General features: G+C 36.8%; 1 protein-coding gene across 6 annotated transcripts in view; it reads left to right on the top strand.

Annotated features, from left to right (window-relative positions):
- SRBD1 (S1 RNA binding domain 1) overlaps nt 1–17,013 on the top strand; it is a 244,524-nt gene that overhangs the window by 15,010 nt on the left and 212,501 nt on the right. For all 6 annotated transcript variants that reach the window (XR_009496281.1, XM_059891195.1, XM_005212609.5 and 3 more), the window contains 5 exons: nt 509–889; nt 6,770–6,936; nt 11,135–11,252; nt 12,314–12,452; nt 16,470–16,566. Coding sequence is in view for 5 of the 6 variants with exons in the window: in XM_059891195.1 (XP_059747178.1) it covers nt 509–889; nt 6,770–6,936; nt 11,135–11,252; nt 12,314–12,452; nt 16,470–16,566 (902 nt within the window). In the remaining variant the exon portion in view is untranslated. The remainder of the gene's footprint in view (nt 1–508; nt 890–6,769; nt 6,937–11,134; nt 11,253–12,313; nt 12,453–16,469; nt 16,567–17,013) is intronic.

Below are 17,013 nucleotides of genomic sequence, written 5' to 3'. Positions count from 1 at the left end.
TTCCCCCTATGGTAACATCTTGAAAAACTATAGTTAAATATCACAACCAGGATATTGACATTGATAAAATCCCAGTGATCTTACTTAGATTTCTCCAGTTTTATTTGTATTCATTTGTATGCATGTGTGTGTATATGTGTGTTTAGTTTTATGCAGGATTACCCTATGTGTAGGTCTCTGTATCCACCACACAGAACAGTTCCATCACCACAAGGATCCCTAGTATTGACCTTTTATAGCCATATCCACCTCCCTCCCAACTTCCACCCCCAACTCTGACCCCCCCCAAGTAACCGTTCATTTTTTCCAGGAATATTATATAAATACAGCTGTACAGTATGTAAGTTTTTGAGATTGTCTTTTTCTCTCCACTCAACAATTTCCTTGAGATTCTTTCAAATTACTGTGTATGTGAATAATTTGTGCCTTTTCATTGCTAAATAATATTCCAGGTCCATTGGTTTTTTTAATCTTCTAATTCTCATGTGTTCTCTTTGTGGTTTGCTAGAATAACTCTATCGCTATTGCCGATGTTGATTTAGAAGACAAAAACAAATTGGAGACTGGGCAGACTCTGAAAACAGCAAAGACAAAACGGAAAAATTCAGCTCAGTCACCTTCAGCTCGGAGGACTAAAAAGCTGAAAACTGATGAAGAAGCCAACAAAGCCAGCAGCTTAGAGAGCAGAAATAATAGCACAGAGATACCATCCACTAGCGCCATGTGGGAAGGTGGGTGTAAGGAAGAGGAGAACAAAGACTACTTTACATGTGGTCAGCCCCCTTTGAAGAAAGTGAAGACGGAAACATGTCCTCAGGGGCAGCCTGTCAGGCTTCCAGAAAATATCAGTAATATTGAGGAGGTGGAAATGAACTGGGACATAGTACAGGTATGCACAGCCTTATTCTGTCACTTCAGTTTGATTCTTTTTGACTGGTATGGGGTGAGGGAAGACCTGGGAGTTTTCAGTTCCCTTGTCACTTTGCCAGTGGTTCCTGTAGGCTTTGGCTCTTGGGTACGTTGTTTGGTATTATAGCTTATTGTCATTAATTCTTCAGTTAAAAGCCGTGACCTCAAGAAAGTAGATTTCTTTCCATGGTGTTCTAGTGAACATGTATTCTGTAGACAGATCACCTCAACAGATTGGGCCCTCCTAAGTTCCTTGGTACGTTTTTGCTTTGTCCTTGGACTGTAATTCCCCATAAAAGCAGTGCAAGTGATTAAGTCATTGGCTGTTAGTACATCTATTTAACTCTTAGTGTAATGTTGTAATACACTATGAACCAGGCCTGCTGCTGTTGCTGCTGCTGCTGCTAAGTCGCTTCAGTTGTGTCCAACTCTGTGCGACCCAATAGACGGCAGCCCACCAGGCTCCCCCATCCCTGGGATTCTCCAGGCAAGAGTACTGGAGTGGGTTGCCATTTCCTTCTCCAATGCATGAAAGTGAAAAGTGAAAGTGAAGTCGCTCAGTTGTGCCCAACTCTTAGCGACCCCATGGACTATAGCCCACCAGGCTCCTCCATCCATGGGATTCTCCAGGCAAGAGTACCGGAGTGGGGTGCTATTGCCTTCTCTGCCTAGTAACTTCTTAAAGGAAATTTCTATCTGAATTCCAACTTGGGCTCCCATAATTATATTTATTACTACAGGAAAAATCATATTTCTTCCAGTTTCTTTGACTAGCTTTGAGGATGATAGAGAAGACCTGAGGAGTGACTCATTAAGCAATGATTCCCAATGTTTTGTCCACCCCCACACACTCTGTAAACATTTCAGACTTAATCATAGCAGTACCCCTCAGGGTGGATGGGGATCACCTCCCTCCTTATTGTCTGACGCATGGTGATTCTGACGAGTGCTCCTTCCTCTGCTGGGAAATACTGCTCTAGAGCCCAGTGCCTCTGCTGGGAAATACCACTTCTCTGTCTGGAATTGTCTGTGTGTTACCTTTCTCTTCAAAGGAAGTTCTTTTTACCCATGCTGCCTTTTCTATTACCTACTAGTTGAACATTGCCCGTAACTTTTAATTATGATTTTTCTTCTCTCTGACTCATTAAGGAATAGAATGTTGCCTCATAGCCTTCTTCTCATTCCTGAACAGTCCAAAATTGAGAAACTGCATAATTAGGCTCCTTTCTATGCCTTTTTTTTCTTTTTTTCACTTAAGCCTACAAGGAAATGTTTTAAAAGACATTTAAAACAGCCTGCATCAGGTTCACCCTGAAGGCTTTCTTAACATGCACATCCCTTGGTTCCAAACCAGACCTACCGGGGCAGGTGGGTGTGTCCCACTTCCCGTCTCTTCTCCTTAACTTTTCAGCCTATCTCTGCTGTTGACATAGATCTACCTCTAGTAGTTGACCCTGAGTAGGAAGGAGGGGGAAGGTTTCAAAGCACAGGAAGTCTCTTGAACTATGGGAATAAGTTTTGCAAAATGAAGTCAGGGGTTAGTTATTCTATGAAACTCTGCTTCACACCCATATCTCATAATCTGTGTAAAAGAAAGAAATGAAAATAACCCTACCTATGACAGTTGTTTACAGGTAATAGAATCCTGCTTCTAATGAGCTTAAGCAGAAAAGAGGATGCAGGGGCCTTTCGAAGAATGCAAAGGACAAAGCGTGATCAAGTCTCCTAAGGCCTTGAACCAGAAATTGGAAAACTGAGGACTTGAGGAAGCCATTTTCTCAATTTTCTCTATTTCAGAGATTTCATGATCACCCATTTTCACCCCTTCTCTGTTTGAGTTGTTGTTTTCTCTTGGCAGATCAGAAAGCAGATCAGATTTCCCTACTTCTTTATGAAAGGTGGGAGATGATAGCCCCACACTTCATTTACCATTAGTTTTAGCTAGTGAGGAGGGAAAAGCGTACAGTGAGAACAGGTTCCCAGCTGCCATAGGGTGAGTGGCAGAAGAAGAGCAGCCAGGAGTAAAAGTTTCATCTGTAAATCGGTAGCAGGAATGTCCATGAGATGTTTGAATATGAAATGGAAGCAAGCTTTCAGGTCTAGAACTGTTTTATGGCCTTTGACCGTATTATCTGGGTAGTATGAATGTGCTTGTCTTTCCTTTCAATTCTAAGTATCTTTTCTCCTTATATTAATAGTGATTTTTGGCAGCTCAAACAAGCCTGTTCTCAGAATGTGCCACTCCGTTGCATGTGAGTTGGGAGAAGTGGTTGGCTCAGCTGCGACCTTCTCTGAGCATCCTGAGGACCACTAGTAAGCTCAGCATTTTCTAGATGGGTTTAGGAAAATTGCCTGGGGAACTTTAGGTGTGACTTACTTGTTGGGGTTTTTAAAAGATTTAACCAGGTACAGTCATCCTTGTCTAATCTTGAATTACTTTTAAATCTTGTCATATATATGGACTTCCTGTCCTATACTATTTTCCATTAGCAGGAGAGAGAATCATTTTATCTGCCAAACATGGTTGAGAATAGTGGCAGGTGTTAAAGGGAAACAGGAAGAGCAGAGTGAGAGTCAGCAGTGCCAAGTCAGTCAGCAAGACAATCAGGAAGGCTTTGAACATTTGAGTGAGCCTCAATGAAATGCCTGTGGTATACATATTAACTGCCACAAAATGAAATGTTTGCCCAAGTTCTTTGGGGAAGTTCTGACAAGTATCTCATTAGTAAGGAATGGTTGATGGAAATTAACTGTATAGGAATTATTGTCTTGAACATGAGGGAAATGTTATTTATATTTCCTTCATTTTAAGGACCATGGACCCTGCCCACCATGATACCTTGATCCTCTTAACTTTTTTCTTTCGAGGTTTTTTTTTTTTTCCAACTCTAAAGTTCCATAACTTTTTCAGGAGCATCACTGTCTCATCTGGGGAGGGACTTTACCTATAAACACACTTTGTATCTATTTCCTAATCAGGTTCTGGGATCACCAGACTCCTCGGGGAGAAACAGCCTACTTCATTGCTTTTCTGCAAACTGCAAATATGTGGTTGCCTTAAGAAATTAGTTTTTGTTAAAGTATATTATATCATTAAGCAAATATATTGTGAATACCATAACCTTTATAAGAATTTGAAGAGATGACTAGCTACAAGCAGTTTTTGAGAAAATTAAATGCCCTGAAGTGGTGATTGCTATTATGTAGTCTATTTTGAGGGAGGTGGAGTAGAGGAGCCATATGCAATATATTAGTAATGTTTGCTAAATCAGGGGAGAAGAGTGAGCAAAACCTACTTATTAGCCATTTTCCCCATTCTTGCAAGAGATGATGTGGAAATATGTGGGTGAAGAAGACCACGGGGTGACAGAATAGGGGAAAGAAGTGGGAAGGAGACGAATGTCTCTGAATTAACTTTCTCACAGCACTTTTACACATAAGCATGTGTCACTTGTTAGGAGGAATTTAGTAAAAACAGTTGGATTGACCCTTGTTTTTTATAATTTAGCTGGAGGTATTTATTATGGGCCTTAAAACAAACTTTCTGAAATATATATGGAGAAAATTGTACTAAAGTATACACCTCATGAGTGTTCAAAAATGTAAACGTGTAATAAGCTTCCAGATCAAGAAACAGAACGTTACCAGCAGCCTAGAATCTCTTTATACCCCTTCTCAGTCCTGTGTCCCCTTTCCTAAAACCACTCTTCTGACTTCTAACATCATACATAGTTTTTCCTTTTGCAGTCTTTAGGAAACTTATTTGTGTGGTAAAATAAGTGATGTAATAAAGTCAATAGCAGTAATAGAGAGCATTTCAGAAGGGAGTATCCAGTTGCTGGTTTGATTTTTGAAAGAATAAAAAGTTTTTTCTCTCAGTGCTAGTCATTTAAGTGTTATTTAATTTAAATATAAGTTATTTTAAACTGCAGATGCTGCCTGGATTATTAAAGCAATAGTTTAGTTGTTGATACCCAGAAGTTTTCTTTTTTAACTGAGAAGGTGGGAATATAGACTTTGAAGAGTAAATTCTCAGGCTACTTGGAGAGAAGGCCATTTTGTTAGGGGTTTTGGACACCATGACGGCACCATGTCTCCTCTGCAGTGGGATTCAGGAAGAGAAGTGAGACAACTTGATTAATTTGTACTTTTGCCTGAAGAATATCATCTTGCTTTGCCCACAAATCAAATTTTCAAAGAGGAGTAAATAGCTTGTGGGACTTTTGGCCATTTACTTGACTTCTTTGAGCATCAGTTTTTATACCTGTAAAATGAGAATCAGTTCAGTTCAGTTGCTCAGTTGTGTCCGACTCTTTGAGACTCCACAGACTGCAGCCTGCCAGGCTTCTCTGTCTATGGAATTTTCCAGGCAAGAATACTGGAGCAGGTTGTCATTTCCTACTCCAGGGGATCTTCCTGACCCAGGGATCAAACCCATGTCTCTTGCACCTCCTGCGTTGGCAGGTGGATTATTTAGTACTGTGCTACCTGGGAAGCCTGCAAGCACAGTAGAAGACAGTCTGGGTTGTGGGGAAGAAATGAAGACCAATACTTTTATGAACGCAGTTTGAGATGCCTAATAGGTTTTCAAGAGAATACATCAGGTAGCTTACTTAAATGAGTCCAGAGCTCATGCGGAAGAGAGCAAGGGCTGGAGATACGAAGCTGACTTTCTCACCAGAGAGTTGGTGTTAATTCATCAGAGTGCATAATAAGATGTAGGCCTAAAGGATTTCAGGTAAACAGAGGAATGAAAGTATCCTCAATAGTCTCTGGAGTTCAGCCATTTATTTCATCTGTTGTTTTGAAATTTAGTCTGTTTTATATATTGCCTTGATTTTTTTGACAAGTTGATAATGACAGTTCTTTAATTAAGTTTTGAATTTTTCTTTAATTTTTGGCATATCTCGAGCAGTAGGATTGAAATAATAATAAAACATATGCCTTTCATGCTTTACTTTAAAAATCCACTTGGGTTTTGAGAACAGTAACTGAAATTGGATTTTATTTTTTCTGTTCTCCAGGCTGACTTCTCTGAACTTTTCTGCTTACATGTACCTTTTGCTGAGACCTATAGACTTTTTAAAAAAATAATTATTTTGAATATGTGGTAAATGGGAATCATAGACAATGCCAAAGACACAGAAGGATCTTCCTGCCCTAGCTCTAAGTCAACCAATTACCTTTCCCCCAAATAAGCCATGTTCCAAGTTCTTGTAATTCATTCCATATCAGATTATACAAGAGTAAGTTACATGGTATTCTTCTCCATGGGTGTATAATTTATTCACCAGTTCCCCATTGTAGACTGGTTTTTGCTAACTTCTACCAGACTAGAAAAAGTTCTTAAAAAAATATCACTGTAAATAAGTATCATTTTCCAGAAGTATGAATATGTCAGAACAAAATTCCCAGGAGTGTAACTGCTGGATCATAGAGTTTATGCGTTATAAATTTTGATAAATACTGCCAATTGTTCTTCCTCCAGAGGTTATAGCATTGTACTTTCTCATTAGCAATAATTGAAAGTGCCTTTTCCCATCATTTATGCCAACACAATGAGTTACCAACTTTTTAATCTTTGATGCCAATCTGAAAGGTTAAAAATACGTATCTCATTGAGCCCTGTAGAATTTGGATGATACAAAGTGGTTTTTATTGGGTTTTATTGAATTAGTGAAATGACTATTCTGTGGTTATCAATATATATTCTATATTTCATGCAATTCTCTTTTTTAAAAACCACAGCAGTTAGTTTCTAAGTGACTGGAAAACATTATTTGATATTATATTTTAAACCATATATTATAATATGTTTACTTTTCAGGGTTTTAAATCACTTAATGTGCTTAATTTGCAGGTTTTATCTGAGAGAACTGATATTGAACTTTGGGTTTGTGCCAATATTATCCGTCTCTTTAATGATGATAACACAATTCCCTTCATTATACGTTATCGAAGAGAGCTTATTAATAATCTTGATGCTGATTCCTTGAGAGAAGTTCAACAAACTCTAGAGGAGCTACGGTAAGAAACCTGGGCAGGGGTGAGCTTTGTGTAAGGGGAAAGAGGGTATGTGAGCTGATGAGTGGAAGCAGTGAGAAAGAGAGTGATAGTATATTTTAACAGTGCTGATATTTTGTTTTCTTGATTTATTGTGATCTGAATATAGTCAATCCCCTCCTAAAAGAGAAAGCCAACTTCATTTTACTTATTTAGAGGTATTCAGAGTCCCTCTGCTGATGTGTTCATGCATAGCTTGGGCATGAATCTACAAAAGGTGGTTTGCATTATTAATATGAGTTTGAATGTCATCTTCTCTCATAGAAGTGATTTTGCATAATGCAAAATTAGAACTACCAGCATGAAACTCAGGAAAATACAGTTTCATCTAAATCTTCAATAGCTTTTGTAAAACTGTCCTCTTAATAACTTTAAAGTCTCTATTAAAAGGAGAGTTCTTTAAAAGTATCAAGTTTGCTAGGAAATAATGTATATTTCCCTTTTCTAGTCTTTTAAAGGATATAGTAATTTAATGGTAGTGGATTGTAACTTGTTTATGATTATAGAATGGAAAACACCCTTTAAAAATATTATTCCTGTGGACTTATTGTAAGAACTCAGAAATAAGCATACCAGAGACTATAAGTATCTAACTATATTATTCGGTAGAGTTTATTTAAACACTCTTCCCCATTCATTTATTTACTACATGTATCCTACCTGCCAGGTGCTGTGTTGTTGATACCTGTGTTCTTTAACAAGGATCTGGTTTAAATTGGATATAATCTTACCATCAAGCCATTCTAAAAGCGCCAAGGATTATTTTTATTAATAGAACAAGCCTAATAATTTTGGAGGGACTTGCATCTCACTAACATTTCTATCCCTTTTGTGGAATTTCTTTTGGTGCCAGGAGGATTCAAATGCTAATATGTTGGAAGTTATAGTTCACTGAGAAGCAGAATCAATTAGCCAACCCAGAAATATAAATGACAGTTTAATCAAGTGGTTTCAGAGTCAGATCTTCCAGGGCTAGTCTAATATAATCAAGCTTAAAGGGCTGCAAACCGGAGATGACAGATCCTAAGAGGGCCAACCACTGCTCATCTCTAACAGATCATAGTATGCAGTCTTCTCTACTCAAATTGCTGGATCTTCCCATTTTTGAAAAACCAGTAATCTGAATTTTGATGTAAAAAATTTTGTAGGTCAAGCAAAATCATCTACAGGCCACGTCTAGAAGTCCAGCAGTTTACAAATTCTGAAGTAAGCTCTCTGTTTGGTTGAAGGCAAAGTAATGAAGAAAATTTAAGGATTTAGGGGTGTGAATTGGGGAGAGTGTCACAAAAAAGCAGGAATAGTTAACTTAAAAAATATTAAAAGTATTCTACCAATTAGTTTTTTATTGAGTGCGGGACAGATAGGAGCTTTATGTCAAGATTACTATTATTATTATTTTCTTTTTCTCTAAAAAGCATTTTGGCTACAACAGAATTCAATTTCTAGACATCTATTAATAAAGGAATACATTAAATATTAGTAGAGGATTATTTCTGTTAGTAAGTGTGGCAATGATTAGTAGTGACTTAGAAGATCTTTTTATGTCATACAGAGATTTCTTTTTGGTTATTAGGTATGGTATCTGTTTTTCTTAAGCTTTTTCTATGACTAGAGCATGGTTTTCAATGTGTTAACTGCTACTCATCAATGAGTAATGAAACTAATTTAGTGGGTCATTACCACTTTAACAAAAATGAAATAGAGAATAGGAAATATGAGTGCAGTTTCTGTAATAAAGGTAAATATTGTTTGATGAAACTATCATGTGTTTATATAACTTTATTATTAGGTTGGTGCAAATGTAACTGTGGTTTTTGCATTGTTGAAATTTGCTGTTTGATATTGAAATACATTCTTAATAAATGTGGTTATGGTTATACACCTTTTTAAAAAATTTATTTTATTTTATTTTTTTATTTTATTTTTAAACTTTACAATATTGTATTGGTTTTGCCAAATATCGAAATGAATCTGCCACAGGTATACATGTGTTCCCCATCCTGAACCCTCCTCCCTCCTCCCTCCCCATACCATCCCTTTGGGTCGCCTCAGTGCACCAGCCCCAAGCATCCAGTATCGTGCATCGAACCTGGACTGGCGACTCGTTTCATATATGATATTATACGTATTTCAATGCCATTCTCCCAAATCATCCCACTCTCTCCCTCTCCCACAGAGTCCAAAAGACTGTTCTATACATCTTTTTAATGTGCATTTCTCGCTTTATGTTTTTTTGCTGATGACTTATTACTTACTGTTTATTTTATATTTATTTTGGACTATGGAAAAGATGCTAGAAAAAAGCAAACTTGAGCAACTTTCTTATTTGAGTTCAAAATGGGTCATAAAGCAGTGGAGATAACTCACAACATCAGAATGCATTTGGCCCAGTAACTGCTAACGAACATGTACACACGCATTGGTAGGTCAAGAACTTTCACAAAGGAGATGAGAACCTTGAAGCTGAGATGTGTGGTGACCAGCATTGGAAGTTGACGATGACCAATTGAGAGGACCAACAAAGCTGATCCTCTTAAAACTACGTGAGAAAATTGCCGAGGAGCTCAGTGTCGACCATTCTATGGTCATTTGGCATTTGAAGCAAATTGGAAAGGTGAAAACGCTTGATAATGTGGGTACCTCATGAGCTGACCAAAAATTTTAAAAAATCATTGTTTTGAAGGGTTGTCTTCTCTTCTTCTCTTATTGTGCACAACAGTGACCCATTTCTTGATCAGATTGTGACGTGTGACGAGAAGTGGATTTTATATGGCAACCAGTGACGACCAGCTCAGTGGTTGAACTGAGAAGAAACTCTAAAGCACTTCCCAAAGCCAGACTTGCACCAAAAAAAGGTCATGGTCACTGTCTGGTGGTGTTTCATCCTCTCCAGCTTTCTGAATCCCGGTGAAACCATTATATCTGCAAAATATGCTCAGCAAATTGGTGAGATGCACCAAAAACTGCAATGCCTGCAGCTGGCTTTGGTCAACAGAAAGGACCCCATTCTTCTCTGCAGCAACAACCGACTGCACGTTGCACAAGCAACACTTGAAAAGTTGAATGAATTGGCTACGAAGTTTTGCCTCATTTAGCATACTCACCTAACCTCTCACGAACCGACTACCACTTCTTTAAGCATCTCGACAACTTTTGCAGGGAAAATGCTTCCACAACCAGCAGGAGACAGAAAATGCTTTTTGAGTTTGTCAAATCCCAAAGCACAGATTTTTATGCTGCACAAAAGAGCAAGCTTATTTCTCATTGTTAAAAATGTGTTGATTATAATGGTTCCTATTTTGATTAATAAAGATGTGTTTGAGCCTAGTTAAAATGATTTAAAATTCGTGGTTGAAAACCCCAGTTACTTTTGCACAAACCTAATGAATATGAAATTATATGTGTATATATTGGGTTGCAGGGTAAAATATATTTCTTACTGAGAGTCCCTGTTAAAAAAGTGAATTAAAAAATGACTATGGTTATGGACAGTAAACTTCTTCTGAAGATGCCTCGCCTCCCCCTTATATGCAAGTTAGTGGCTCCTTGGCCTTTTGTCAAAGTGATCCTGGTAGACTTCAGTCTCTGAAAGCAGTCTTGGGCTATCAGGAATGTAAAAGACACAGAGAGGTGTGATCGAAGGACTGCATATTTCTTCCTGTTTAACTTAGAATCTGCTGCCTTTGGGTTTTGTTTTTTTTGTTTTTTTTCATAAGTAGATTTAGTTTTCTTTTCCATCAATCATTTTTACTAATTAATATTATCATCTCTCTAACTTTCTGCCTGTTATTTTATCAGTACTATTATTAGACAGGTTATAAATAATAACAGGTAATAAAATAGGATGAGAGGTTTTAATAATAATATATTCTAAAATATCAAGATTCTGAAAACCAAGGAGAGACTAAAATACTATTTCAGCTTGAAGGAGATTGTAGACACATAGCAATTACATAAAATTCATTCTTAGCTGAATTCAGTATCAAAGACATTATAGGAACAATTGGTGAAACTTAAATGAGATCTGAGTGTTAGAATATAATATATCAATATAATATCAAACCCAGGTCTCCAGCATCGTGGGCAGATTTTTTACCAGCTGAGCCAAAAGGAAGCCCATAATATCAATATTATTATATATTACAAAAATTTTTATTTTCAGGGCTGTTGCAAAGAAGGCTCATAGTACAATCCAAAAAATTAAAAAGGAGGGGAAGATGTCTGAGTGCCTGTTAAAAGCTTTGCTGAACTGTAAGACTTTTGAAGAACTAGAACACGTGGTAAGGAACCCTTTTTATTTAATGTAATACCTACCTGAATATATTATAATTTGTGTCTTTTTATAGTTAAAAAATAGCTAGAAATAAAAAGCCACAGAGTCATCAGCCACCATCGTTATTTAATTCAACAAAATATTCTTTATTCAGTAAACATCTTTTAAACCTTTTTGTGTGTGTGCTAGGCACTTGGATTTAAAAAGATGACTAATATATAATCCTTGTCTTCAAGGAATTCCCAGTCGAGTAAGGAAAAAGAGTAGGTAACAGAAGTGAGAAGCTTGAGAGAGAGTGCTAAGCTGGAGACACAGATGTGAATGTCTTCAGCATGTAGTTGGTATTTGGAGCCATGAAAATGGAAGATTTCACTCAAGGAAAGATCATAGGGTAAGCAGGTCAGGGTAGACCATTGAGAAAAACTAACTTTTGAAGCATGGATAGAGGAAGGGATAGCCTAAGAAGGAAACGTGGAAAGAATAGTGAGAGAAGTATGAAGAGAATCAGGAGATAAGGTACCCATAGGATTGAGGCAGAGAGTCATAGAAGGAGGTAATGATCAGTGGTCTTAAGTAATTAAATATAGCAGGGAGTTTTGGCAAGATAAGGACTAAAAAATGTTTATTTGGTAATTAGGGGATCATTATGGCTCTTTGTGATACCACTTTCAGCAAGGTGTATGGAAAGAGAAGCCAGGTGGAGGTGGGTTGAGTAGTGAACATGTACTCAGAAGTAGAAGCATTGTGTGTGGACATGTTTTAGAGGAGCTTGCTTGAGTTGAGAACTTGTAGTCCTTGCAGCCCAAGCACTGAGTTTGTAAAGGGAATGAATCTAAGCAAATAGCTGACTGTAAGCATGTAGGAAAGTATAAAGCATTTGATAAGGAATAACTGTTTTTATACATCTTGTATTCTTTGTTAGTATTAATTCCTCTCTGAAGGAAGAAGAAAGAGTTGAAAAGAGGATGTCTTTAGCATTCTTGCATGTCCTCTCATTTTGTGTCCTAATTTTAACTTTTGCTTTTTAAAATTTATTGATTGGGTATGCTTTCTGACTTTTTACCCTAGTCAGCGCCATATAAAACTGGGAGCAAAGGCACCAAAGCCCAGAGAGCAAAGCAGTTGGGATTAGAAGGAGCAGCCAGGACACTGCTGGAGAACCCAGGGGAGCTGAGTCTTCTCTCTTATATTAAACCCAATGTGAAAGGTACTTAATTGTTTAAAAAGGTCGCTCCTGTTTCTTTTCTAATTTAAAAACTTAGGTTAAAAAATTGTTTCATTAAGTAATACAATAGAATAGTATAGCATATAAAGGGCAAATTATTCTAATAAAACAAATCCCAGTATATCTCTTTCTTAGCCATTTAGCTTTCCTTTTTTGATAAAGTGCCTGTTCTTGTCTTTTGCTCATTTTTCTGTTGTGTTGTTTCTCTTTTTTCTTATTAATTTGTGAGTATTTTTTAGATATTCTCTCTCGGAGTTATATGTGTTACAGATCTTTCCTCCCAACTTGTAACTTCTCTTTTCACTTTGTTTATGGTATCTTTTGGTAAATAGAGTCTTAGTTTTATCATAGTTGATTTATTTATCTTTTCAATTTTATTAATCTTTTCTTTTAAGATAATTGCTTTTTTTTCTTTTTAAAGAATTCCCTTTGCATCCAAGATTATGCAGATATTCCTATATTCTTTTAAAACCTTTATCCCATTTCTAAAAACTTATAAAGATTTTACAATTAAAAAGTCATATCTTCTCTTTAGAAAGAATTTCAACAATTCAGACAGACATGAATTGTAAAAGAAAGTCCTACTCCCACACTTCTGCTCTCCATGAGTAAAATGCTTGTCTTTTTCTGAAGTGTATCTTCTTATCTCAGTGTGTGTACATGTACAGGAAAGGATGAAAGAGGAAAGGGGTAAAGGAGAGAGATTTCTAAGAAAAACCCAAGGAAAGTGACAAATGATACATGTCAAGGTGTATTGGTTTTATTGTCAAAATGAGCCTTGAAGTGAGAGCTTTTTAAGTAAGAGTGGGGGCTTTTTTCAGGGAGTGCTCTGACAGGATTGAATGGGGAGATTGATTCTCTAGGGATCACTGCTCTCATTCTAGTTCTTTTTGACCTTCTGTTCTTTAGGCTGGGAGATTGTCTGTAGGGGGCAGTCTCTGATAACAAAATCTGCAGGATGTACTAAACTGTAGAGAAGCAGCGTACTGAAACCTGTGTTTTTTTAAAAAATAATCTGGCAAATACAGATTTGCAGTTGGAAAAATTGAGTATGTGTGTCTGTGAAAATATGAATATCTGCTCATACCCAAGTACACCCACCTTAATATCTGTATTGAAAAGGGCAGTAATGATAAGAAAAAGCAAATTTGTATTATTTGAATTTAGAAATGGGTTGAAATGAGTAAAATTCAAGTTTAATTTTTTAATGTGTATTTTCTGTTATATTTTCAAATGGTTGCAACTTTAATATTTTAATGTTAGCTGCAACTATTTAACCAAGCATTGAGGTTAGCCACAGTGGAAACTATCTGAGCCCAGTGTTGGTATGTTTTATTACAAATGTTGGAGCTTTCAAAATGTTAGATGCACAATGATTTATGGTTTGTTTTATTTTTAACTTCTGGTCTGTTTCCTTTCCTTCTACTCTTCACCTCCTCTGGTACAAAGTTTTCCTTAGTTCACACACATACTGAATTCCTATTCAGTATGTTTGATAACCTTATATCTTTTAATTGGCCTGTGGGGTGATGCTCATGCACTATCTGATGATGAGCACTAGGTAATACTTCTGATAATGGGGTAGGTTGGGCCCAGCACAGTTACACATCCCAGAAGCCATCTAGCACACATACAAGAACTTCTCTGTTTGCTTTTCTCCCTTTTTCTTTTACTCTAATCACAAACATAGTATTGTAATCAATTCTAAACAACTTTGAATTGCTTTTCAAAGTTTGCTTGGAATGTTTTTCCCTTCTGTTTCTTCCTTCTTTATGCCACATACATCCTCATGATTACTCTCTGTTCCTTACTGTTTTTCTAAATAAGTATTTTCTTTATTCCCATCATTCCTCAAAGAAGTATTTCAGAAACCAGATATTTCAGTGTCGCCACCCTCTCAACATAGGAGGCACTTTTAATTACCACAGACCAACAAGAATTGGTCCAAATCAGAAAGATAGCCTGTGCTATAAATGGACTACATCCTAGAAGATCCAGAATATCCCTGTACAAGGAGGAGTAGCTAATTGCCCCTTTGTAAGTAAGATGAGGTGGTGTTAGTGCAGATAAGCTGAAGAGAAGTGTTCAGTTTTTTAATTGTGGAGGTTTGAAGAGCATGTGGCTGTAAAGCTTTCACTGCAAGGCAAGGGATATGATTTTCTGGTTCTCTGGACATTATTTTCTCCTGATTTTACTGAGGTGCTAAACTTTTTGAACTCTTGTTATCCTTGGCTGTATTAAGCCCCAATGAACAATTCTCTCTGATGAGACAAGGTGCTTTTTCAAAACACACAAGACTCTCTTCAATTCTCTCTCCCTAGTTGGACTGAGATGGGGGGTTTGTAATTTGGATGAGCTTTTGGAATGGCTGAATGTTTCTACCTGTTGTTAAGCACTCTGGCTCTGAGGTGGTTCAAAACACCTCCCTACCAATGGTTTCTTTACGATTTAATGAGTATCAGAATCATCTGGGATGCTCTGTAAAACAATAAAATGCCACAGTCTAGAATCTATATTTTTAGCAAGTATGTAGTATAATTTTATTTTAGGGTCCTTAGACTATACAATCCATTGTTCTAGAGCTTTTGAATAATTTTAATTACATATGGTTCGTTAAATTCATAAGGTTTACAAATTGTATCTCCCTCAATAATGTGAACTTTTCAAAAACTCTTTGTTTTAATCGCCAAATCTATAATTTCCTCTTTCAGTTCTCTCTCATTAATTGATCTCATTGTAGGTTCCCCTTTTACTACTGACTTCTCACCCTGGTACTCTCCTTAAACTTTGAGTGATGATACTCTGAGGTACTTTTGGACCCCAGGAATGAGTGCATAGTGAGTCGTTTTCTAGGATAAAGACTGGTCTAGCGAGAAAGCTAACACAGAGCAGACATCTATTGACTGCTTACTATGTGCCATAGCTGTTCAAAGTTCTTATATATATAGCCTTCCACCTATCAAAGATTGTTCCTGAAAATTGCCTCATAGGGAAATTCTCTTAAAATGTAAACAGGATACCTATTTCAGTTACCAAATTTCCTTGAAATAAATGCAATTACATCATTAGTTAAGATCAGTTATCATAATGCAACCCAACAAGTTATTTCCTCTTTATTAATTATTCTGTGAGTCTGTCCTGCTCTCTTTGTCTTTTTTACCTGTTATTCATTAAATCTGTGCTCTTAGAAAAACATGATACTCGTGCTTGTGTAATTGAAGCTTTAATGCAAGAAAAAGCTTTAATGGAAACAGAACAATAAAGACAAAAGAAATGAAGGAATGCATTGCAAATGATTTCTTGGTATATAAGCTGATATTGCAGGGACCATAATATGCAAGACACACTGCTGTAAATTAGCAAACTGAAAGCACTTGGAGAGAACTTAACATACCATTAGTAGACAGTTCAGCTGTAAGATGAACAGCCACATAATGACTCTTGTTTTGTGCTTATTTGAGATTTGAGACCTATTTCAAATAGGTATTGAAAATGTGAATAAATGCCTCATAAACAAAATTGGGATATTAATAAAATTCCTTGTAAAGGAGAATTTTTATAACTGGAATGAAGTAGTATACCTTGGGGTATGACTATTCATATGTATTTCCTATAACCACACTTAATATTTGTAAATAGTTCATGAAGTAGATACTATTATTACCGTTTTTATAGGAGTCTGAGGCACAGAGACGACAAGTAACTTGCCCAGCACACATTTGGTAGATGGTAGAGCCAGGATTAGACCAGGCAGCTGGCTCCAGACTTGCATTTTTTTACCACTAGGTTATATGGTATGTTAAGGCCCTGTATTACGGTTTCTGGAGGCTTGTTTTCAATGCTGAGGGAAGCTTGTCACTGCTATGATACGTTTCTGTCTTAAATTTGTCGGTTTAAGGTTTTATTTTGACTGGAAAAAATTTATTGTGATTTAATTATAGATTTAAAAACCAATCTCTAGTTCTTGCTTTTGTTTTCCTTCTTACCCTTCTCCTAAAGGGCTTTCCGCACTCCAGGATATTGAAACAGGAGTGCAGCATATTTTAGCAGACATGATTGCTAAAGACAAAGACACACTTGACTTCATTCGGAAATTGTGAGTAACTCTTGGAGAGTTTTCTGCTCTGTGGACACATGCTGTTAAGGGTTGCACAGTTAGTGCTAATTCCAGTGCTCATTAAAACTGTACTTTCAGACTTAAAAATTTTTTTAAATTTTTTTAGTAGCAGAATTCTTTGTTCAAACAACAGAACCCGAGTACATGAAACAGATAAAAGTCAAGTTGTTTTGATTGAATTCTGGGCATGGATCCTGGAACTCTGCCTGTTCATCCTCCTTATTCTGAAGCACCTCAGCAGAGGCCTCTGAGGAACATGGTTTAAAAACCACTGCATAATGCAGTATATGCTAGAGAGCAATTCATAACTATTTAGAGTGGGTTGCATTGCTTTTTCAGCAAATAGTGATGTATGTACTTAATTTTATAATATGTCATTTCTAGTATTTACCAGTGGTTGGATTACCTTGGAAATGTGTAATATCA

The sequence above is a fragment of the Bos taurus genome, chromosome 11 (assembly GCF_002263795.3).
Source record: "Bos taurus isolate L1 Dominette 01449 registration number 42190680 breed Hereford chromosome 11, ARS-UCD2.0, whole genome shotgun sequence".
Classification (NCBI taxonomy): Eukaryota; Metazoa; Chordata; class Mammalia; order Artiodactyla; family Bovidae; genus Bos; species Bos taurus.
This window is presented reverse-complemented; position numbering and strand designations above follow the sequence as displayed.